At 50.3% G+C, this 26,834-nt stretch overlaps 1 protein-coding gene across 1 annotated transcript in view; it reads right to left on the bottom strand.

Annotated features, from left to right (window-relative positions):
* Window positions 1-1,859: 1,859 nt before the first annotated feature.
* The window catches only part of ADCK5 (aarF domain containing kinase 5), a 183,621-nt gene continuing 158,646 nt past the window's right edge, over window positions 1,860-26,834 (bottom strand). Inside the window, 5 exon segments of the mRNA XM_088458901.1 lie at window positions 1,860-2,043; window positions 7,763-7,864; window positions 23,175-23,424; window positions 23,575-23,666; window positions 23,747-23,825. Of these exon segments, the coding sequence (XP_088315027.1) occupies window positions 1,938-2,043; window positions 7,763-7,864; window positions 23,175-23,424; window positions 23,575-23,666; window positions 23,747-23,825 (629 nt within the window). The 3' untranslated portion in view covers window positions 1,860-1,937.

The raw sequence follows: 26,834 nt of genomic DNA, 5'->3' as shown, positions 1-26,834 counted from the left end.
CAGGAAAATCAGTAACTTTGCACCTGGACAAACCAGGCTGCAATAAAAAGGGGAAATACCTGTACTGTGTGCATGCAGGGTATATAGCGGCTGCTTCTGCATGTAGCCCACAGACGCTGGCAGCTTTATTCTGGGCACGCTTCTCCCATCTCTAACGCTGTACATTATGGACCGGAAGCAAATCAGAAAATTTCCGGTAACTTTGCACCTCGTAATCGCCCTGTTTCATCCCAACATGTCTGATACCATACAATCATCTTCCCTCCCACTAGGGCAGTGTTCTATCAACTGCTGTCGTCAGGGAACCCTAACAGTGCATGTTTTCCAGGTGTCTTCAGTACTGACCAACACGTTTTGAAGGGATGTACTTATTATCCTGGCTGTTGGGATGCCGGGGTCGGAATCCAGTCACAATCCAGGCGGTGACATCCCGACAGTATGTATTGGGGTTAGGAGGAGGGTTAGGTTTAGTTTGTGGGGAGATAGGGGGAGGGGAAAGGGTGTACTTACCACCTCCTGTCGGGATTGTGACCCAGTCGTGATCCCGTACCCTCAGGTGATACTGATCATTTCCCCTGGTCTCTCCATCTCTCTCTGGACACCACGTTCTTCTGTTCATGGTTACAACCTGGGTGACACCGTCCACTCCTCATATCCAGCCTCTCGCTTCCCAACATCACCTGGATCAGCCATGACACTACCAAATCTCTCATTATATCACCACTCAGGGACTGCATCCTCCTCCTGCCGACAGTCCCCTCTCATCACGGTCCCTGCCCATCTCTACACTGGTTCCCATTTCCCAGTACAACACAATTCCAATGCCTCACCTTCACCTGCAATGCACACTGTGCACTAAACCCGACCTCTGCCTGACCGGAGATCTAATCGGCCAGGACCAGCCTCACGACTGCGGAATGTGCACAGTAGATGTGATTGTGTTGGGGCCAGCAGCACACGAGACATGATGACAGCGAGTTCGATGGGTGAGGACATCAGAGCAGTGATGACAGTGGGTGAGGACACCAGAGCGATGACAGCGTGTGCGATGGGCGAGGACACCAGAGCAGTGATGACAGTGGGTGTGATGGGTGAGGACACCAGAACAGTGATGACAGCGGGTGTGATGGGTGAGGACACCAGAACAGTGATGACAGCGGGTGTGATGGGTGAGGACAGCGGGTGTGATGGGTGATGACTGGCTGTTATCTGGCAGGAGACAGGTCCCAGAGAGGTAGAGGTTTATAAACTCTGGCTAGTCCCAAACTACTTAAGGACAGTGGTAAGTATTGCTGCCTGACAGCATGGGGCCATGGTTTGGTCCTGACCTGGGCCCTATCAGTGTGGAGTGTGCATGTTCTCTCCATAACACTGGCAGGTAATCTGGTTACTCAGTAATATGGATGTGGGAGTTCTCTTCTCTTACAGCACAGTCAGTGGCGTAAGTTCACCCCAGACGCCCGGAGGCAAGTTATAATTTGGTGCCCCCCGTCACAGCCGCTGACACTGTAATGTAGCAATTCTCATGCAGACATGCTATAGATAGACTAAGACAGCAGCTGATGGTCTGACACGGAGCTCTCCACTAGTGTATGGTGGCTTATCAGGTGCCGTGAAGGGCCATGATGGTACACTCCGGGTACATATTTACAGCCCTAAGTGGGGTTAATATGTTGTGGACAATGGAGGAGGTGCCCCCTTTAGAGCTGGAGCCCGGCGGCAGGCGCCTCCATTGTCTCCCATAGTTCTGCCCCTGAGCACAGTACAATATGGTGTCACTATACAAACAGCACCAATAATGTGGTCACTACACTCGGCCTGTACTGTCCTGGCTGTTCCCAATAGATATAAAGACACAGTAATAAAAAATAGTGTTTATTGGAATCATTGGCACCTGCACTATTACTGGGAGAACGCAGGGAATCTGCCGTATGGCGCTATGTCTGCAGGAACTGACGGATCTGCTCGGTCTCAGTGACAAAATCAAAGCGAATCAGAAGACGGATGACGAAGAAGGTGAAATGCTGCATAAAACTGTCCCATCTGTAACACACACGCGTATAATGATTACTGTAACTGTAATAATCCCATCTGTAACAGACACACGTATAATGATTAATATACTGTAATAATCCCATCTGTAACAGACACGCGTATAATGATTAATGAAACTGTAATAATCCCATCTGTAACAGACACACGTATAATGATTAATGTAACTAACTGTAATAATCCCATCTGTAACAGACACGCGTATAATGATTAATGTAACTGTAATAATGCCATCTATAACAGACACGCGTATAATGATTACTGTAACTGTAATAATCCCATCTGTAACAGACACACGTATAATGATTAATATACTGTAATAATCCCATCTGTAACAGACACGCGTATAATGATTAATGAAACTGTAATAATCCCATCTGTAACAGACACACGTATAATGATTAATGTAACTAACTGTAATAATCCCATCTGTAACAGACACGCGTATAATGATTAATGTAACTGTAATAATGCCATCTATAACAGACACGCGTATAATGATTAATGAAACTGTAATAATCCCATCTGTAACAGACACGCGTATAATGATTAATGTAACTGTAATAATGCCATCTATAACAGACACGCGTATAATGATTAATGAAACTGTAATAATCCCATCTGTAACAGACACGCGTATAATGATTAATGTAACTGTAATAATCCCATCTGTAACAGACACGCGTATAATGATTAATGAAACTGTAATAATCCCATCTGTAACAGACACGTATAATGATTAATGTAACTAACTGTAATAATCCCATCTGTAACAGACACGCGTATAATGATTAATGAAACTGTAATAATCCCATCTGTAACAGACACGCGTATAATGATTAATGAAATTTATAATCCCATCTGTAACAGACACACGTATAATGATTAATATATCCCAAAGGCCAGAGTCTGTTTGTTAGCTGGCCATCCCTTCTTATGGAATCCATATAAAATGAAGCGGGAGTCCGATTTCCTGATGGAACTAGTACGGTCCACGGAGATCTTTATAGAACGGACCACATCCAAAGAGTCCTCACCTGCCGAGAGGTCTGGTGTTTGATAGACCGGAACCACAATTTCCTCATTCAGGTGGAACTAGAAGCCACCTTGGGAAAGAAGCCCGGATGCGTTCTAAGAACAGCCCTGGCCTGATGAATGATTAAACATGGGGAGCGACATGAAAGCACCCCTAAATCCGATACCCTATGCTATAGCCAGAAGAAACAGAGTATTTGCAGTGAGCCACTTGACATCCACTGATTCCAGGGGTTCGAATGGAGGTTCCTGAAGTGCTTGGAGAACCACTGACAAATCCCACAGAGCCACAGGAGGGACAAAGGGGGGGTTGTATACGTATAACACTCTGCAGGAAGGTGTGAACATCCAGTAGAGGAGCAATTCTGCGCTGGAACCGGATGGACAATGCAGAGACGTGCACTTTCAGAGATGCTGGGTGGAGCTCAAGATCCAATCCAGCCCGAAAAAAGGCAAGTATTCTAGAAACCTTAAAAACTTGAGGGTCATAGTTTCTAGAAGCACACCACTGGAAATATGTATGCCACAGCCAGTGATAAATCCTGGCAGAGGCCTGTTTACATGCTCTGGGCATGGTCTGGACCACAGAGCTAGAAAATGCATTAGAACTTAGGAGGGAAGTCTCAAGAGCCAAGCCATAAAATATGTAGACAGGGACCCGGAGATAACAGTTCTGATCATTTTGGAAGTTGAAGAGGAACGCCTATGGAGGGACTTTGAAGACCGGATTACCAATGGCATCTGGGGCAAGCCAGAGCTACCAATTGGACCGCGCCCCCTTCCTGTTTGAACTTCCAAAGAACCCGAGGAAGAAGGGAGACTGGAGGGAAGAGGTAAGCCAAATGGAAGGTCCACCTCACAGATAGTGTCCATGAAGGCTGTGTTGGGGTCCTTTGTCCTGGCCCCATACACTGGTAGTTTGACGTTGTGCCTTGAGGCCAAGAGGTCCACATCTGATAGACCCCATTTGTCCACCAGGAGCTGAAAGATTTCTGGATGTAGAGTCCACTCTCCTGCATGCACGTCATGACGATTTAGGGAATCCGCTTCCCAATTGAGAATTCCTAGGATGAACACTGCGGAGATGGCGTTCGGCCCATGTGAGAATTCGGGACACTTCTGCTATTGCTGCCCGACTTCGATTGCCTCCTTGGTGATTGAGTTAGGCAACTGCCGTGGCGTTGTTAGACTGTACTTGTTCTGGCCTGCCCTGAAGAATATCCTGAGCCAGAGTGAGAGCTCTGTAGATGGCTCGGAGTTCCAGGACATCGATAGGCAAGATTGCTTCGGTTGGAGTCCAGCGTCTGTGGAAGGAGTGCTGGTTGGCCACTGCACCCCACCCGCGGAGGCTTGCCCAGTCAGGGATCCAAAAGGGGCGCTTCTTGTTTAAGTGGGACAACTGTAGCCACCAGGCTAGGGACAGGCGAACCTCCGGGGAGAGGCCCATCGTCTGGGATCTGAGCAGATGCGGCAGCCCGTTCCACCTGGAGAGGATCAGGTGTTGTAGGGGCCTGGAGTGAAACTGAACGAACTCCACCATGTTGAAGGTGGACACCATGGATCCCAGAGTCTGCATTGAAGAGTGCATTAACACTTGGCAACTGTGTAGTTGTCTGCGCACCTGGTGCGGTAATACCAAGATTTTGTCTGCTGTTAGGAAGATTCTATGTGTCTGAGTTCAGGAAGGCTCCCAGATGCACCACTCTTTGAAAAGGGGTGAGGGAAGACTTTTTCCAGTTGATCAGCCAACCGTGTGTTTGTAGAAAGGCAATGGCTACCTGTAGATGGCGGTTAAGAATTTCTGGAGAGCTGGCCAACAGCACGATATCATCTAAGTATGGGAGTAGTCTGATCCCCTGACAACGTAGATAGGCTGCCATGATCTTGGTAAAAACCAGAGAAGCTGTAGAAAGCCCAAAAGGCAGTGCTTGAAATTGGTAATGTTGCTGCAGGACAGCAAAGCTGGAGATACTGCTGATGAGAGGGCGCTATAGTTACATGTAGGTAAGTGTCCGAAATGACCAGAGACACGAAGTCCCCAGGCTCCATAGCCAGGACAAAAGAGCGTAGGGTTTCCATACAAAACATGGGCACCCTGATAAACTTGTTCAGAGACCTGAGGTTGAGGATAGTCCGATGAGACCCGTTGGGCTTCTGAACCAAGAAAAGGGTAGAATAATAACCCGTCCCTCGTTGTGATGAGGGGACTGGAATTATTACCCCCGAGAGCAGCAAGGACTGAATGGCCTTCTGGAGGAGCAGGTCTTTGCTTGGGTCCGATGGAGGTCCTGTGCAATAGAACTGCTGGGGGGGCCGCCTCAGGAATGAGAGGGCGCATCCGTAAGAGACCACTTCTTTTACCCAGGTGTCTGTGGTGGTCTGAAGCCAGAATTGACGAACTGAAGAAGTCAGCCTCCCACCCTGGGAGAGGCCCACCCCATCAGGCTGAAGGCTTCTCAGATTTTGTAGGTGGATGTCTACTAGCCCAGGCCTATTACTACTTGTAATACACCCGGCTTTTGTGAATAAACTACCTTACTTTAAAATAGTTTTTAGCTATGAACTCATTATCCTCCCACTTTTAATTTTTTAATAACTATAACAAACAGGATTGTAATAACTGACTGATGACATACAGGACTGTAATAACGGACTAAACATGCAGGATTGTGAAAACTGACTAAACATACAGGACTGTAAAAATGGACTAACATCATACATGATTATTCCTTTTGATAAAGGACTAACAACATACAGGATTGTGATAAGGAACTAATAACATGCAGGATTGTGATAAGGAACTAATAACATGCAGGATTGTGATAATGGACTAACATCATGCAGGAGTGTGATAACGGACTAATAACATGCAGGATTGTCATAACGGACTAATAACATGCAGGATTGTGATAACGGACTAATAACATGCAGAATTGTGATAATGGACTAATAACATGCAGGATTGTGATAAGGAACTAATAACATGCAGGATTGTGATAACGGACCAATAACATGCATGATTGTGATAATGGACTAACATCATGCAGGATTGTGATAATGGACTAATAACATGCAGGATTGTGATAACGGACTAATAACATGCAGGATTGTGATAACGGACCAATAACATGCATGATTGTGATAATGGACTAACATCATGCAGGATTGTGATAACGGACTAATAACATGCAGGATTGTGATAATGGACCAATCACATGCAGGATTGTGATAACGGACCAATAACATGCAGGATTGTAATAACGGACTAACAACATGCAGGTTTATGATAACGGACTAATAACTTATGGGATTGTAATAACGGACTAATAATATACAGGAACTCCAAAGACCACACAGACGATAATTTCTCCAAGCTTTTACTGTATTTGTCTTTTGTATAAAATCCCCGGATATTCCAGTGAGGTGCGTTGGCGATTTTAATGAAATGTTAGACCTTTCCCAGATGGCCTCTCTTCTACCTCACTCAGAAATCAGTTACTTGTTCCGTCATGACAGGCCAACTACGTGCATCGCACCCCTCCCCCGCCTACTTCTAGGCTCCCTTCTGGCTGATTCTCAATGCCATATGTGAGGAGATACCTGGCACATGGACTGATCTGATGGAACCCTATGTTCTGCAGATGGCACCCGGTTTATCTAACTTTAATGAGTTCTGTGTGAACTGTGAAAAACGAGATGCTCTGTGCACTACCAAGCTCCATTTTGCGGACGGCCCCCATGGATAAAAGCCTTTCTATTGGCCAGAAGTTGGAGCTGTGCGGCAGAGGACGCAGGTTATATCCAGGGGCTTGTCAGCTGCCTCACACTGGGCGAGAATCCCTGGGACCATTCCACATGGCTGGAATTCCCCTGTTCCCTGAGGGGTCTTAGCAGGATAAGCCACCCCAAGACATATAGCCTTCTAAGACCCCAGTACATAATGTTACCACCTCCTCCCTTTCATGAGACAGGAACAGCTCAGGTGACCTGTGGGTGTAGTGTGGCTTTTATGCACATTTGTAACCAGGGGCTCAGACGTTGTTGTCTCCTGACGTGCTATAGATAAACAGTGTATCAGTAACATAGTGATTGGAGCTGTAACGTGGAGGCCTGGTGCTGGGGTGACCTGGGGCCCTCTCTGGGGTCCTCCTAGCTTAGATGTGGGCAATAAGTGCCCCCCTAGATGACGTTGCCTCCTGACGTGCTATAGATAAACAGTGTATCAGTAACATAGTGATTGGAGCTGTAACGTGGAGGCCTGGTGCTGGGGTGACCTGGGGCCCTCTCTGGGGTCCTCCTAGCTTAGATGTGGGCAATAAGTGCCCCCCTAGATGACGTTGCCTCCTGACGTGCTATAGATAAACCGTGTATCAGCAACATAGTAATAGGAGCTGTAACTTGGAGGCCAGGAGCTGGGGTGACTTGGGGTCCTCTGTGGGGTCCCCCCTAGCTTGTGGAGAGAGGCTCAGCTCAGGTGCTTATAGCTGTTTGTTATGGAGTTTCTTGCACAGAGTTCCGGATCTCTTGCGCTGCTGGAGGATTGGTGACACTGTCAGCACCACAACAAAAACAGACACATGAATCATGTCACTGCCATGTAAGACATCAGCCAGCAGGAGGCGCCACAGGCACAATCTAACATGTTGGTTCCTGTGGGATTCTAGGTTTTACTCACCTCAAAGCCACTTCAAACTTCCAGTGCTCCCACATAACAGAGACCCAGCGACTTATTCCTGAGGAGTTCTGCTTCGCCAGTCGCCGCCATGCCCTCACCGCGCTGAAGTTGAGACAATTGCAACAATTAGTGGGGAGGGAAAGAGAGGAACGACTAACACACATGGAATGTTACTACCACACAGGAGCTTACAATCTATAAAAGAGACAGGGACCAGCAGAAGGTCCACATGAGGGCAACCCCACTCTGTTCTTACAGACATATGAATGGATAGAGGGCAGAATATCGCCCAGTGTCCTGATCTATAGGCTACAATACAGACATCACTCTAATTCACTGCTTATAAATACCTTCACCCTAAACACTAAGGGTATGATGCCAGTACGTCGTAGTATGTGTGTCCATGTCGTAGGGAATATAAAAAGCTCCACCGAGTATTCCAATATGGTAACACCAAAGTGTCTGATGGCGAAACGCGTTTGTACAATCTAATTATTACCGTGGAGCTGGCTCTGCATGTGTAACCTCCTTTTCCAGGTTTGGAGATGAAGTAACAAGTGCAGAACATCCTTATTTATCACAGTGGTCACACAGCCCCAGCACACGCTGCTCCTGAGCACGAATACAGTGACCAGTAACACACTTAGAGCATTGATCCGTATACCGCAATACGCGCTTTCCCTGCACAGAGGTCTGAGGCTACAGCCACCACTTGTCATGTTAGTCGCTGTGTATGATCATTCTATGACTAGTTATACTGGTAACATGACTGACACCTCCCTCTGACCTGAGGCTGCAGCCACCACTTGTCATGTTAGTCGCTGTGTATGATCATTCTATGACTGGTAACATGACTGACGTCTCCCTCTGACCTGAGGCTGCAGCCACCACTTGTCATGTTAGTCGCTGTGTATGATCATTCTATGACTGGTAACATGACTGACGTCTCCCTCTGACCTGAGGCTGCAGCCACCACTTGTCATGTTAGTCGCTGTGTATGATCATTCTATGACTGGTAACATGACTGACGTCTCCCTCTGACCTGAGGCTGCAGCCACCACTTGTCATGTTAGTCGCTGTGTATGATCATTCTATGACTGGTAACATGACTGACTCCTCCCTCTGACCTGAGGCTGCAGCCGGCACTTGTCATGTTAGTCGCTGTGTATGATCATTCTATGACTAGTTATACTGGTAACATGACTGACGCCTCCCTCTGACCTGAGGCTGCAGCCAACGCTTGTCATGTTAGTCACTGTGTATGATCATTCTATGACTGGTAACATGACTGACTCCTCCCTCTCACCCGCCGCTGCGCTATTCAACAAAGTTATTTTATGTGATAAACGCCGCTACTATAATAATGTGCATCCTATAACCACGGAGGTCTGACGTGGCCTAGAACTACGCTGAGCTTCCTACTGACCAATACTGAAGTAGTTCACATGTCGTTAATCACTATTGATGGCCGTCTTGTGCGTCCTCCATTCGCCGATACAGGATTTTCCTGTAGGGAAAGTTTTATATACTAATAACCGGATACTGATCACTGATATTTTCTATGATTCTTCCCTGTAATCTGACGACAGCGCTGCTCTTCCCTCTCGCTATCTCTTTAGAGGCAGAGAAGAAGCAGTTGGTGAGGTAGGAGGTGAACCGGGAGAGAATGGTGTCAGAAAGGCCAGTGGTCTGGAGCATGTGGAGCGGCTGAACCAGTGTGTCAAAGGCCACAGAGAGGTCCAGGAGGATGAGCAGGGAAAAGTGGCCCTGGATTTGGAGAGAAGATTGTTTGCCTCAGTGGATGATAAGAGGCTACGTCACCTGGCCTCAGTGGATGATAAGAGGCTACGTAACCTGGTCTCAGTGGATGATAAGAGGCTACGTAACCTGGCCTCAGTTGGTATTATTAAACTTTATAGGGCGCCACAAGAGGTACGCAGCGCTGTACAGAGGGCAAAACAATAAAACCGTACAGGCCTTGTCATTTTTTTGAAGCAGAGAGGTGTCCACATACATCTTACATCCTTGAGCGTTAAACACCCCTTCTGGTCGCGCCATGCCGTGACGTGACTCAGTAGAGCAGAGCGTCTTTTCGTACAACTTTTTATCATCAAATGCGATGTATTCGCACAGTGATGGGAAAAAGACGCACAAGCAGCGTCTGCTGATTAAAATGATAAGTGGGATCCCTATATTCTGTATAATGATAATAATGTAGTATTTCTAATGCAGATATAACTACAGCCGCTTACACTGTAACGTAGCATTACCCATCACAGCCGCTTACACTGTAACGTAGCATTACCCATCACAGCCGCTTACAATGTAACGTAGCATTACGCATCACAGCCGCTGACACTGTAACGTAGCACTACACATCACAGCCGCTGACACTGTAACGTAGCACTACGCATCACAGCCGCTGACACTGTAACGTAGCACTACGCATCACAGCCGCTGACAATGTAACGTAGCATTACGCATCACAGCCGCTGACAATGTAACGTAGCATTACACAGCACAGCCGCTGACACTGTAACGTAGCACTACGCATCACAGCCGCTGACAATGTAACGCAGCATTACGCATCACAGCCGCTGACACTGTAACGTAGCATTACACAGCACAGCCGCTGACACTATAACGTAGCATTACACACCATAGCCGCTGACACTGTAACGTAGCACTACCCATCACAGCCGCTGACACTGTAACGTAGCACTACGCATCACAGCCGCTGGCACTGTAGCGTAGCACTACGCATCACAGCCGCTGACAATGTAACGTAGCACTACGCATCACAGCCGCTGACACTGTAACATAGTACTTCCCATCACAGCCGCTGACACTGTAACGTAGCATTACGCATCACAGCCGCTGACACTGTAACGTAGCACTACACATAACAGCCGCTGACACTGTAACGTAGCACTACGCATCACAGCCGCTGACAATGTAACGCAGCATTATGCATCACAGCCGCTGACAATTTAACGTAGCATTACGCATCACAGCCGCTGACACTAACGTAGCACTACCCATCACAGCCGCTGACACTAACGTAGCACTACGCATCACAGCCGCTGACACTATAACGTAGCATTACGCATCACAGCCGCTGGCACTGTAGCGTAGCACTACCCATCACAGCCGCTGACACTGTAACGTAGCATTACGCATCACAGCTGCTGACACTGTAACGTAGCACTACGCATCACAGCCGCTGACACTGTAACGTAGCATTACGCATCACAGCCTCTGACACTAACGTAGCACTACACATCACAGCCGCTGACACTGTAACGTAGCACTACGCATCACAGCCGCTGACAATGTAACGTAGCATTACGCATCACAGCCGCTGACACTGTAACATAGTACTTCCCATCACAGCCGCTGACACTGTAACGTAGCATTACGCATCACAGCCGCTGACACTGTAACGTAGCATTACACATCACAGCCGCTGACACTAACGTAGCATTTCGCATCACAGCCACTGGCACTGTAACGAGGCATTACACATCACAGCCACTGGCACTGTAGCGTAGCATTACGCATCACAGCCGCTGACAATGTAACGTAGCATTACGCATCACAGCCGCTGACACTGTAACATAGTACTTCCCATCACAGCCACTGGCACTGTAGCGTAGCATTACGCATCACAGCCGCTGACAATGTAACGTAGCATTACGCATCACAGCCGCTGACACTAACGTAGCATTACACAGCACAGCCGCTGACACTGTAACGTAGCATTACACACCATAGCCGCTGACACTGTAACGTAGCACTACGCATCACAGCCGCTGATACTGTAACGTAGCATTACGCATCACAGCCGCTGGCACTGTAGCGTAGCACTACGCATCACAGCCGCTGACAATGTAACGTAGCACTACACATCACAGCCGCTGACACTGTAACGTAGCACTACTCATCACAGCCGCTGACAATGTAACGTAGCATTACGCATCACAGCCGCTGACACTGTAACATAGTACTTCCCATCACAGCCGCTGACACTGTAACGTAGCATTACGCATCACAGCCGCTGACACTGTAACGTAGCATTACGCATCACAGCCGCTGACACTGAAACGTAGCATTACACATCACAGCCGCTGATACTGTAAAGTAGCATTACCCATCACAGCCGCTGACACTAACGTAGCATTTCGCATGACAGCCGCTGGCACTGTAACGAAGCATTACACATCACAGCCGCTGGCACTGTAGCGTAGCATTACGCATCACAGCCGCTGACAATGTAACGTAGCATTACGCATCACAGCCGCTGACACTGTAACATAGCATTACGCATCACAGCCGCTGACACTGTAACGTAGCATTACACACCACAGCCGCTGACACTGTAACGTAGCACTACCCATCACAGCCGCTGACACTGTAACGTAGCACTACGCATCACAGCCGCTGGCACTGTAGCGTAGCACTACGCATCACAGCCGCTGACAATGTAACGTAGCATTACGCATCACAGCCGCTGATACTGTAAAGTAGCAGTACCCATCACAGCCGCTGACACTGTAACGTAGCACTACGCATCACAGCCACTGACACTAACATAGCAATACGCATCACAGCCGCTGACACTAACATAGCATTACGCATCACAGCCGCTGACACTGTAAAGTAGCAGTACCCATCACAGCCGCTGACACTGTAACGTAGCATTACGCATCACAGCCGCTGATACTGTAAAGTAGCATTACCCATCACAGCCGCTGACACTAACGTAGCATTTCGCATCACAGCCGCTGGCACTGTAACATAGTACTTCCCATCACAGCCGCTGACACTGTAACGTAGCATTACGCATCACAGCCGCTGACAATGTAACGTAGCATTACGCATCACAGCCGCTGACACTAACGTAGCATTTCGCATCACAGCCACTGGCACTGTAACGAGGCATTACACATCACAGCCACTGGCACTGTAGCGTAGCATTACGCATCACAGCCGCTGACAATGTAACGTAGCATTACGCATCACAGCCGCTGACACTGTAACATAGTACTTCCCATCACAGCCGCTGACACTGTAACGTAGCATTACGCATCACAGCCGCTGACACTGTAACGTAGCATTACACATCACAGCCGCTGACACTAACGTAGCATTTCGCATCACAGCCACTGGCACTGTAACGAGGCATTACACATCACAGCCACTGGCACTGTAGCGTAGCATTACGCATCACAGCCGCTGACAATGTAACGTAGCATTACGCATCACAGCCGCTGACACTAACGTAGCATTACACAGCACAGCCGCTGACACTGTAACGTAGCATTACACACCATAGCCGCTGACACTGTAACGTAGCACTACGCATCACAGCCGCTGATACTGTAACGTAGCATTACGCATCACAGCCGCTGGCACTGTAGCGTAGCACTACGCATCACAGCCGCTGACAATGTAACGTAGCACTACACATCACAGCCGCTGACACTGTAACGTAGCACTACTCATCACAGCCGCTGACAATGTAACGTAGCATTACGCATCACAGCCGCTGACACTGTAACATAGTACTTCCCATCACAGCCGCTGACACTGTAACGTAGCATTACGCATCACAGCCGCTGACACTGTAACGTAGCATTAAGCATCACAGCCGCTGACACTGAAACGTAGCATTACACATCACAGCCGCTGATACTGTAAAGTTGCATTACCCATCACAGCCGCTGACACTAACGTAGCATTTCGCATGACAGCCGCTGGCACTGTAACGAAGCATTACACATCACAGCCGCTGGCACTGTAGCGTAGCATTACGCATCACAGCCGCTGACAATGTAACGTAGCATTACGCATCACAGCCGCTGACACTGTAACATAGCATTACGCATCACAGCCGCTGACACTGTAACGTAGCATTACACACCACAGCCGCTGACACTGTAACGTAGCACTACCCATCACAGCCGCTGACACTGTAACGTAGCACTACGCATCACAGCCGCTGGCACTGTAGCGTAGCACTACGCATCACAGCCGCTGACAATGTAACGTAGCATTACGCATCACAGCCGCTGATACTGTAAAGTAGCAGTACCCATCACAGCCGCTGACACTGTAACGTAGCACTACGCATCACAGCCACTGACACTAACATAGCAATACGCATCACAGCCGCTGACACTAACATAGCATTACGCATCACAGCCGCTGACACTGTAAAGTAGCAGTACCCATCACAGCCGCTGACACTGTAACGTAGCATTACGCATCACAGCCGCTGATACTGTAAAGTAGCATTACCCATCACAGCCGCTGACACTAACGTAGCATTTCGCATCACAGCCGCTGGCACTGTAACAAAGCATTACACATCACAGCCGCTGGCACTGTAGCGTAGCATTACGCATCACAGCCGCTGACAATGTAACGTAGCATTACGCATCACAGCCGCTGACACTGTAACGTAGCATTACGCATCACAGCTGCTGACACTGTAACGTAGCATTACGCATCACAGCCGCTGACACTGTAACGTAGCACTACGCATCACAGCCGCTGACACTAACGTAGCACTTCGCATCACAGCCGCTGACAATGTAACGTAGCATTACGCATCACAGCTGCTGACACTGTAACATAGTACTTCCCATCACAGCCGCTGACAATGTAACGTAGCATTACGCATCACAGCCGCTGACACTGTAACGTAGCATTACGCATCACAGCCGCTGACAATGTAACGTAGCATTACGCATCACAGCCGCTGACACTGTAACGTAGCACTACGCATCACAGCCGCTGACACTAACGTAGCACTTCGCATCACAGCCGCTGACAATGTAACGTAGCATTACGCATCACAGCTGCTGACACTGTAACATAGTACTTCCCATCACAGCCGCTGACACTGTAACGTAGCATTACGCATCACAGCCGCTGACACTGTAAAGTAGCACTACCCATCAAAGCAGCTGACACTGTAACGTAGCATTACGCATCACAGCCGCTGACACTGTAACGTAGCACTACTCATCACAGCCGCTGACACTGTAACGTAGCATTACGCATCACAGCCGCTGACACTGTAACGTAGCACTACCCATCACAGCCGCTGACACTGTAACGTAGCATTACGCATCACAGCCGCTGACACTGTAACGTAGCATTACGCACGGAGGTAAAATGTATGTGTACATATCTATACTTGGTTTTTCTATATCAGCTTCTCTTATTTTACTTGGGGTCAATCTTGTATTTGTGTATTATTCAGTAAGTAAGGAAAACAGGAGATATGGTAAGAACTTACCTTTGTTATCTCTGTTTCTACGAAGTCCATAGGGTCCACAGGGTTGACCTTGGGGTTATAGCTGGAACAGGATCCATGGGCACCACACAGTTAAGCTTTTAGCTCCCAGGATGCACTTGGGTCCTCCTCTATACCCCGCCCCCGAGCCACAGGCACCTCAGTTGGTAAGCAGCCTAGGCCGGAGGAGAATATGGAACAGAGAGAAGGAAGACTGGAACACACAAGAAACCATACTCACAGCAATAGGAGACGGAAAACCGGTGACCAGCCACACAGCCCATTTGAAGCCAGGTGCGTCAGGGCGGGCGCCCTGTGGACCCTATGGACTTCGTAGAAACAGAGATAACAAAGGTAAGTTCTTACCATATCTCCTGTTTTCTACTTCAGGGTCCATAGGGGGTCCACAGGGTTGACCTTGGGGATGTCCCAAAGCAGTTCAACTAAGGGCGGGGACGCTCCTGTGCTGAAAGGAGCACCCGGCGCCCAAAGGAAGCATCCTGAGAGGCGAAGGTGTCAAACGCATAGAACCTCAAAAACGTTTGAATAGAAGACCAAGTGGCCGCCTTACACAGCTGAACAGCAGAAGCGCCACTTCTAGCAGCCCAAGAGGGACCCACAGAACGAGTGGAATGAGCCTTAACAGAGGCTGGCACAGGTAAACCCTCCTGTGCAGAAGCCTCACAAATAACAAACGTTAGCCCGTTGGCTTCGTTCCGTTTGTTGGCAGGCCAACCCCTCTTGTGAAAACCAAAGAGGATAAACAAGGAATCAGACTTCCTAACCGAAGCCGTCCGGTCTACATAAATTCTAAGCGCCCGGACCACATCTAAGGAAGTCTCACCAGCTGAAAGATCAGGGGACTGAAAAGCTGGCACAACAAGTTCCTGATTAATGTGGAACTTCGAGACCACTTTGGGCAAAAACTCAGGACGAGTGCGGAGCACCGCTCTGTCCTGGTGAAAAATCAGGAAAGGAGGGCGACAGGAAAGCGCCCCCAATTCAGACACCCTCCTGGCCGAAGCAATTGCCAGGAGAAAAACAGTCTTAAATGTTAGCCACTTGAGCTCCACCGCCTCAAGAGGCTCAAACGGAGGACCCTGCAGGACCCGTAGCACCACCGCCAAGTCCCAAGGAGCCACAGGAGGCACAAAGGGAGGCTGGATCCTGAGAACACCCTGGAAAAAGGTGTGAACGTCTGGTAGTATTGCAATCCGCCGTTGAAACCACACGGACAAGGCGGACACATGAACCTTCAGAGATGCAAGGCGTAAGCCGAGATCCAATCCTGACTGAAGAAATTCCAAGATCCTGGAAACTCTGAACACCTGAGGATCATAATGTCTGGACTCACACCTCTGAAAGTAAGTGTGCCACACTCTGTGATAAATCCGTGCTGAAGCAGGCTTGCGTGCCCTGAGCATGGTACCAATAACCGAACTGGAGAAGCCCCGAGACCTCAAGACGGCTGTCTCAAGAGCCACGCCGTCAAAGACAGCCGACCCAGATCCGGGTAAAGGCAGGGCCCCTGAGACAACAGGTCCCGACGCTGAGGAAGAAGGTATGGAGCGTCGATGGAGAGGCTCCTGAGATCGGAGTACCAAGGACGTCTGGGCCACGCCGGAGCTACCAGCACGAGCATGCCGCCGTCCTGCTTGAATTTCCACAGAACCCGAGGAAGCAGGGATAGCGGAGGAAACAGATACGCCAGGTGAAACGTCCATTTCACCGACAGCGCGTCCACCAGACTTGCGCCTGCGTCTCTTGTCCTTGACCCGTAAACGGGCAACTTGTGATTGTGACGGGAGGCCATCAAGTCCAGCTCCGGCAGTCCCCACCTGTCCACGAGTAGCTGAAACACCTCTGGGTGAAGCGACCATTCCCCGGGGTGCACGTCGTGACGGCTGAGGAAGTCCGCCTCCCAATTGAGGACTCCGGGGATGAAGACCGCCGAGATCGCCGGAATGTGACCCTCCGCCCAAGTCAGGATACGAGACACCTCCGACATCGCTGCCTGACTGCGAGTTCCGCCTTGGTGGTTGATATACACCACCGTGGTGGCGTTGTCGGACTGCACCTGTACCGCCCTTCCGTGAAGAGCGGGGCCGGACGACTGCAGGGCCCTGTATACTGCCCGCAGTTCCAGGATGTTGATGGGGAGAAGTGCTTCTTCCGCTGACCAACGACCCTGAAGCGACAAAGAGCCGGTCACTGCCCCCCAACCCCGGAGACTGGCATCCGTCGTGAGCAGGACCCAGTCCGGGATCCAAAATGGGCGCCCCTCGACCAGATGAGCTGTCTGAAGCCACCAAGCCAAAGATTGCCGAACGTCCGGAGACAACACCAGCACCTGAGAGCGGATCCGGTGAGGTAACCCGTTCCATTCTGATAGAATCAGCCCCTGCAGGGGCCGGGAATGGAACTGGGCAAATTCCACCATGTCGAATGTCGACACCATGGACCCCAGAACTCTCATAGCCGAATGGACCGACAGACGGCAACGGCTCAGGCAACTGCGTATCCGCAGCTGTAGGGAGGCGACCTTCTCCGGAGTCAGGAAGATCCTTTGCTGACGAGAATCCAGCAGGGCTCCCAAATGAACCATCCGCTGTGATGGAATCAGGGAGGACTTTTTCCAATTTATCAACCACCCGTGTGCTTGCAGGCAAGCGATCGTCAGGTGGAGATGTTGAAGCAGTACCTCCGGGGAGCTCGCCAGCAACAGGAGGTCGTCCAGATACGGCAGCAGCCGTACATTCTGGTTCCGAAGATGTGTGGCCATGACCGCCATAATCTTCGTGAACACCCTTGGTGCCGTGGAGAGGCCAAAGGGTAGCGCCCGGAACTGATAGTGGTGTTGAAGGATAGCGAACCTCAGATACCGCTGGTGTGAAAATGCTATCGGAACATGGAGGTAGGCGTCCTGGATGTCCAGGGACACCATGTAATCCCCCGGTTCCATCGCCAGAATGATGGAACGTAACGTTTCCATCCTGAACTTGGGAACTCTGAGGAATTTGTTCAGAGACTTCAAGTTGAGGATAGGGCGATGAGAACCATTGGGTTTCTGCACCAGAAACAGAGACGAATAATACCCCGTCCCTCGTTGTGATAGAGGAACGGGAACAATGACCCCTGCTTTCAGCAAGGACTCTATAGCCTCCTGAACCTGTAACGCCTTGGTCTTGTCCTGAGAAGGACTTGTGCAGAAAAACTGGTGGGGTGGTCTGTGCCGAAAAGACAGGGCGTACCCCTGGGAGACCACTTCTCGAACCCAGGCATCCGTGGTGGTATTGTGCCAGCACTGGGCAAATAGAAGAAGTCGGCCTCCCACTCTGAGGTCCCCCAGAGGGAGGCCCGTCCCATCAGGCCGCAGGTTTATCTTCCTGCTTGGAAGAAGGGCGCCGAGCACTCCAGGCTTGCTTCTTGGGTTTAGAGGCAGTCTTACTCGCAGACTGTCTCGGGAAGGACTGACCTTTCGCCTTACCCTGAACTCGAAAGGAACGAAAAGCCGAACTCCGAACCTTAGCAGGCAGTGCCGCCGAAGGGAGGAAGGCCGACTTGGATTTAGCCAGGGTGTCCACTATTTTGTCCAAGTCCGGACCAAATAGTAATTCCCCATTGAAAGGTAAGGCCTCAAGACCCTTCTTTGAATCAGAGTCCGCTCTCCAGGACCGCAACCACAAGGATCGGCGGCCAGACACCGCTGCAGCCGATACCCGCGAGGTCAGCAGACTAGCATCTAAAGAAGCTTCACCAATGTAAGAAGCAGCGTCCCTCATTTGTCCCAACAACGCCCGCTGGACATCCGGAGCGTCGTCTGGGAAGGTATCTTCCAATGCATTGGCCCACCCCTCAATGGCCTTGGCCACCCAGGAGATGGCCATGGACGGTCGGGCCACCGCCCCGGAGAGGGAGTAAATAGACTTTAAGCAAGTCTCAACTTTCCTGTCCGTGGGATCCTTCAGCGAGGATATCGACGGTAATGGTAAGGTGGCGCCCCGAGTTAAACGGGTGACATGGGAATCCACCGCCGGTGGAGTTTCCCATTTTTTACAATGTGCCTCAGGGAAGGGGTAATTAGAAGCCAACCGCTTCTGAGGAAGGAATCTCTTACTGGGCGCCTGCCAAGCTACCGCCATATGATCCGTCAACTGATCCGACAGGGGAAACACAGCAGAAGCCACCTTAGTTTTTTTTTAAACTAGGAAACTTCGACTTAGGAACCGGTGCCTCATCCTCTATAAGAAGAATAGCTCGCACCGCCCTAACTAGTGCTCGCACATTAATGGACGACTTGGTATCCATTTCCTGGACCGAGGCGTCCGAGTCAGTGTCATCAGGGACCTCCCCCTCATCTGAGGAACCCTCTGAGTCCGATACCTGAGCAGCCCGTGTCATGAGTGGGCGTTTTGAAATCCTAGAAGGCATGTCAGTCTGCAACATTGACTGAAAAACCGAGGAAGCGGCCGCCAAATTTTGCACGGAGTTGGAGAGCACATCCACCCATGGTGGAGGAGTCGCCATAGGGGCCTGAAAAGGTACCACAGGCTGCTGCGGCACAGGGGAAGCCTGTATATACATAGGCAACCCCGCATAGGGACCTACTGATTGAGACCCAGGAAGACTCCGCAATAACTGCGGGACACCCGGGGAATGGGGGATGGTCGGCTGGGGCACCGCCCTAGTAGGGAGAGCAGTCGGGACCGACAGACGGTCCGCAATAGACACCAGCACTTGAGAAAACATCGCCCACGGTGGTTCCTGCGCCAGAGAAGGTCTGGATGGGCCAGGAGCCACCTGGCATCGACTACACAGGCCATCCTGTGACAAATCCTCCCTATCTACTCCTGCAGAACAGCGTCCACAGGAGGCCAACACCGGAGCCACTGAGCGCTCAACCTCCTCGTCTGACATGACAGAATATATTATATATCTGGCACCAGGGTAGAAGTAAAACGCACTCACCGGTGTGCTGAACAACAGCCCACAATATGGCACTGAGTAGCACACAACTGTATGTGACGGACCTCACAAATACGTGATCTATATAAGTGAGGTCAGTAGAAACGCCCCTCCCCCACACACCTGTAGGGCTTGTAGGAGAAGTAAAGGGATAGGTATAAGCTGACAGTAAGTAGAAAATAAGCACAGACAGGCAGCACTAGCAATAGTCACATACCATGCAGGAAGTATACTCACTGCACCTTTACACTACAATCAACCTGCCCAGATTCAGTGTCTGGGAGGGCTATAGTGCTGTGTACGCTGTCCTTAATCAGGGGAGAGGTACACAGGGGGACCGGTCCGCGTGCTCCCTGAGATCTGCGCCGCCACTGGGAAAATGGCCGCTGGAGACCTCAGAGGAGGAGTGGCCGTGTAACTGCAGCTCAGCGACGCCAGACTGCATGCTGAAAGGCGCGCTGAGCTGAGGGGAGGAGCCGCTGACAGGGAAGGCTTCCTCCCCTGGCTGGCCATAACCCCAGGGATGCTGGCTTCCTGCTTGCCCCTTTATCCCTGGTGGTCTAGTGGTCCCACGGGTTATGGGGGGGGCCCGCCGCCACTGCCAGCAGCCTCCGGTCTGTCCCCAGGACCGGAGGCTAAAGGACTGCATTTAAGGCATTCCGCGCCCCGCCGCTAGCCAGCGACGCGCGGCTTACCTGAATCCCCGGCGACTCCGGCAGCAGTCCTGGGAGGTAGACAGAGTCCGGCTAGTACGGACTCTGCCCTCCCGCCGCGATCCCCAGATCAGTACTGGCGTCGCGGCGCCAGTCGGGGATCAGAGCGGCAGCGTGGGCGTCTGTACAGACAGCCCTTCGCTGCCGTCTGTAGTAAAAAGATTAAAATAAATAAAATCTAACTTAAAATAAAAAAGCTTCTGGGGGCTGCTCCTGCAGCCCCCCTGCGCGGTGACCGACTCCGGCCGGGCACCAGCTTACACTGAGGTGCCTGTGGCTCGGGGGCGGGGTATAGAGGAGGACCCAAGTGCATCCTGGGAGCTAAAAGCTTAACTGTGTGGTGCCCATGGATCCTGTTCCAGCTATAACCCCAAGGTCAACCCTGTGGACCCCCTATGGACCCTGAAGTAGAAATAGTCTAACTCTATATACATCCTGCTGTACAATGACCTTCACACCTCCAGCCTCACATCATGGACATCAGCCTCCTGTACAATGACCTTCACACCTGCGGCCTCACATCATGGACATCAGCCTCCTGTACAATGACCTTCACACCTGCGGCCTCACATCATGGACATCAGCCTCCTGTAGAATGACCTTCACACCTACGGCCTCACATCATGGACATCAGCCTCCTGTACAATGACCTTCACACTCCTGCAGCCTCACATCATGGACATCAGCCTCCTGTACAATGACCTTCACACTCATGCAGCCTCACATCATGGACATCAGCCTCCTGTACAATGACCTTCACACTCCTGCAGCCTCACATCATGGACATCAGCCTCCTGTACAATGACCTTCACACCTGCGGCCTCACATCATGGACATCAGCCTCCTGTACAATGACCTTCACACTCCTGCAACCTCACATCATGGGACATCAGCCTCCTGTACAATGACCTTCACACTCCTGCAACCTCACATCATGGGACATCAGCCTCCTGTACAATGACCTTCACACTCCTGCAGCCTCACATCATGGACATCAGCCTCCTGTACAATAACCTTCACACTTCTGCAGCCTCACATCATGGACATCAGCCTCCTGTACAATGACCTTCACACCTCCAGCCTCACATCATGGAAATGAGCCTCCCGTAGTGTGAACTATTAGAATCAGCCTCCCGTACAATGACCCTCACACTATAGGAATCAGCCTCCCGTACAATGACCCTCACACTATAGGAATCAGCCTCCTGTACAATGACCCTCACACTATAGGAATCAGCCTCCTGTACAATGACCCTCACACTATAGGAATCAGCCTCCCGTACAATGACCCTCACACTATAGGAATCAGCCTCCTGTACAATGACCCTCACACTATAGGAATCAGCCTCCGGTACAATGACCCTCACACTATAGGAATCAGCCTCCTGTACAATGACCCTCACACTATAGGAATCAGCCTCCTGTACAATGACCCTCACACTATAGGAATCAGCCTCCTGTACAATGACCCTCACATTATAGGAATCAGCCTCCAGTACAATGACCCTCACACTATAGGAATCAGCCTCCTGTACAATGACCCTCACACTATAGGAATCAGCCTCCTGTACAATGACCCTCACACTATAGGAATCAGCCTCCTGTACAATGACCCTCACATTATAGGAATCAGCCTCCTGTACAATGACCCTCACACTATAGGAATCAGCCTCCTGTACAATGACCCTCACACTATAGGAATCAGCCTCCTGTACAATGACCCTCACACTATAGGAATCAGCCTCCCGTACAATGAGCATCACACTATAGGAATCAGCCTCCTGTACAATGACCCTCACACTATAGGAATCAGCCTCCTGTACAATAACCTTCACACTTCTGCAGCCTCACATCATGGACATCAGCCTCCTGTACAATGACCTTCACACCTCCAGCCTCACATCATGGAAATGAGCCTCCCGTAGTGTGAACTATTGGAATCAGCCTCCCGTACAATGACCCTCACACTATAGGAATCAGCCTCCCGTACAATGACCCTCACACTATAGGAATCAGCCTCCTGTACAATGACCCTCACACTATAGGAATCAGCCTCCTGTACAATGACCCTCACACTATAGGAATCAGCCTCCTGTACAATGACGTCACACTATTGGAATCAGCCTCCCGTACAATGACCCTCACACTATAGGAATCAGCCTCCTGTACAATGACCCTCACACTATAGGAATCAGCCTCCTGTAGAATGAGCATCACACTATAGGAATCAGCCTCCTGTAGAATGAGCATCACACTATAGGAATCAGCCTCCTGTACAATGACCCTCACACTATAGGAATCAGCCTCCTGTACAATGACCCTCACACTATAGGAATCAGCCTCCTGTACAATGAGCATCACACAACATATTCTCCCAGCCTCAATCCTTATACACCTCTCCATTGTGACGCTGAAGTGTTATAATGCAGACCTGCGAGCCATGATCAGATACCGATCAGCCGGAGCTCCCAATCCAATGTTCAGTGAGCGGACAGTGTTGAGGTTTCGGAAAACGAGGAGCATGGGACGTGGCAGAGCTCGGAGTACTCGGATAATGTCATCAAACTGTTCCTTGGCCATGTCTTGCATGTACTGTGTTTCCTCCTGGGTCAGGGCATTCCCCAAAGTCCTGGAGAGCGATAGGGGGCGCTGCAGGAGAATCTCACAGAAGAGGAGGTAATCTGGAGAGGCAGCAGAGATTCAGCGTGATTACACAGAGGGTTCCCTCTCATGGCGCACTACAGGCTCAGAGACATGTGGCGGGCAGGGGAAATACTGTACAGCAGTAATGTAATGATAAACAACACGCACCACTATTCATATACACAGACCTTTAACGCCGAGCTCCGCAGAATATCTCTCCATATATGGTCGGTTCCTCAGTACAATCGACCTCCAGAGTTTACACAGAGCAGTGCGGTCCCTGTGAGAAATAGCAGCGCACATTATATATCAGACAGCACAGAGAAAGCAGCGCAAGCAGACAGACGCGCAGGGCGTTACCTCTCACTCAGGTACTCATACAGGCCGTGATCCAGCAAGACCAGCCGCGCCTTTCCATCCGGACCCATATTCACCAGAACTGGAGGGATGGAAAGGAGATCATATTAACTGTGGCACCCGGAGGGCGGGTCTGACCCGAGATCACCCACATCATACATTACAGGGGCCCCGGGCCCCATATCACCCTCACCACATAGAGCCCATCCCATCTTACATTACAGGGGCCCCGGAACCATATCACCCTCCCCACATAGAGCCCATCCCATATTACATTACAGGGGCCCCGGAACCGTATCACCCTCCCCACATACTGTACATCCCATATTACATTACAGGGGCCCCATATCACCCTCCCCACATAGAGCCCATCCCATATTACATTACAGGGGCCCCGGGCCCCATATCACCCTCCCCCACATACATTCCATATTATATTACAGGGGCCCCATATCACCCTCCCCACATACATTCCATATTATATTACAGGGGCTCCATATCACCATCCCCCACATACATTCCATATTACATTACAGGGGCCCCATATCACCCTCCCCACATACATTCCATATTATATTACAGGGGCCCCATATCACCCTCCCCACATACATCCCATATTACATTACAGGGGCCCCATATCACCCTCCCCACATAGAGCCCATCCCATATTACAATACAGGGGCCCCATATCACCCTCCCCACATACATCCCATATTACATTACAGGGGCCCCATATTACCCTCCCCACATACATTCCATATTATATTACAGGGGCTCCATATCACCCTCCCTACATACATTCCATATTACATTACAGGGGCCCCATATCACCCTCCCCACATACATCCCATATTACATTACAGGGGCCCCATATCACCCTCCCCACATAGAGCCCATCCCATATTACATTACAGGGGCCCCATATCACCCTCCCCACATACATCCCATATTACAATACAGGGGCCCCATATCACCCTCCCTCACATACATCCCATATTACATTACAGGGGCCCCATATCACTATCCCCACATACATCCCATATTACATTACAGGGGCCCCATATCACCCTCCTCACATAGAGCCCACATTACATTACAGGGGCCCCATATCACCCTCCCCACATACATCCCATATTACATTACAGGGACCCCATATCACCCTCCCCCACATACATCCCATATTACATTACAGGGGCCCCATATCACCCTCCCCAACATACATCCCATATTATATTACAGGGGCCCCATATCACCCTCCCCACATACATCCCATATTACATTACAGGGGCTCCATATCACCCTCCCCCACATACATCCCATATTACATTACAGGGGCCCCATATCACCATCCCCCACATACAACCCATATTACATTACAGGGGCCCCATATCACCATCCCCAACATACATGCCATATTACATTACAGGGGCCCCATATCAACCTCCCCACATACAGCCCGTATTACATTACAGGGGCCCCATATCACCCTCCCCCACATACAGCCCATATTACATTACAGGGGCCCCATATCACCCTCCCCACATACATTCCATATTACATTACAGGGACTCCATATCACCTTCCCCACATACATCCCATATTACATTACAGGGACCCCATATCAACCTCCCCCACATACATCCCATATTACATTACAGGGGCCCCATATCACCCTCCCCAACATACATCCCATATTATATTACAGGGGCCCCATATCACCCTCCCCACATACATCCCATATTACATTACAGGGGCTCCATATCACCCTCCCCCACATACATCCCATATTACATTACAGGGGCCCCATATCACCATCCCCCACATACAACCCATATTACATTACAGGGGCCCCATATCACCATCCCCAACATACATGCCATATTACATTACAGGGGCCCCATATCAACCTCCCCACATACAGCCCGTATTACATTACAGGGGCCCCATATCACCCTCCCCCACATACAGCCCATATTACATTACAGGGGCCCCATATCACCCTCCCCCACATACATCCCATATTACATTACAGAGTCTCCATATCACATTACAGGGGCCCCATATCACCCTCCTCACATAGAGCCCATCCCATATTACATTACAGGGGCCCCATATCACCCTCCCCCACATACAGCCCGTATTACATTACAGGGGCCCCATATCACCCTCCCCCACATACAGCCCGTATTACATTACAGGGGCCCCATATCACCCTCCCCACATACAGCCCATATTACATTACAGGGGCCCCATATCACCCTCCCCAACATACATCCCACATTACATTACAGGGGCCCCATATCACCCTCCCCACATACATCCCATATTACATTACAGGGGCCCCATATCACCCTCCCCCACATACATTCCATATTACATTACAGGGGCCCCATATCACCCTCCCCACATACAGCCCGTATTACATTACAGGGGCCCCATATCACCCTCCCCACATACAGCCCATATTACATTACAGGGGCCCCATATCACCATCCCCCACATACATCCCATATTACATTACAGGGGCCCCATATCACCCTCCCCAACATACATCCCATATTATATTACAGGGGCCCCATATCACCCTCCCCCACATACATTCCATATTACATTACAGGGGCCCCATATCACCCTCCCCACATACAGCCCGTATTACATTACAGGGGCCCCATATCACCCTCCCCACATACAGCCCATATTACATTACAGGGGCCCCATATCACCATCCCCCACATACATCCCATATTACATTACAGGGGCCCATTATCACCCTCCCCCACATACATCCCATATTATATTACAGGGGCCCCATATCACCCTCCCCACATACAGCCCATATTACATTACAGGGGCCCCATATCACCCTCCCCCACATACAGCCCGTATTACATTACAGGGGCCCCATATCACCCTCCCCACATACAGCCCATATTACATTACAGGGGCCCCATATCACCCTCCCCCACATACAGCCCGTATTACATTACAGGGGCCCCATATCACCGTCCCCACATACAGCCCATATTACATTACAGGGGCCCCATATCACCATCCCCCACATACATCCCATATTACATTACAGGGGCCCCAT

This window comes from Taudactylus pleione, unplaced genomic scaffold (genome assembly GCF_031769625.1).
Source record: "Taudactylus pleione unplaced genomic scaffold, aTauple2 ptg000863l, whole genome shotgun sequence".
Lineage (NCBI taxonomy): Eukaryota > Metazoa > Chordata > Amphibia > Anura > Myobatrachidae > Taudactylus > Taudactylus pleione.
Note: the sequence above shows the minus strand (reverse complement) of the source record. Positions and strands in the feature narration are given on the sequence as shown.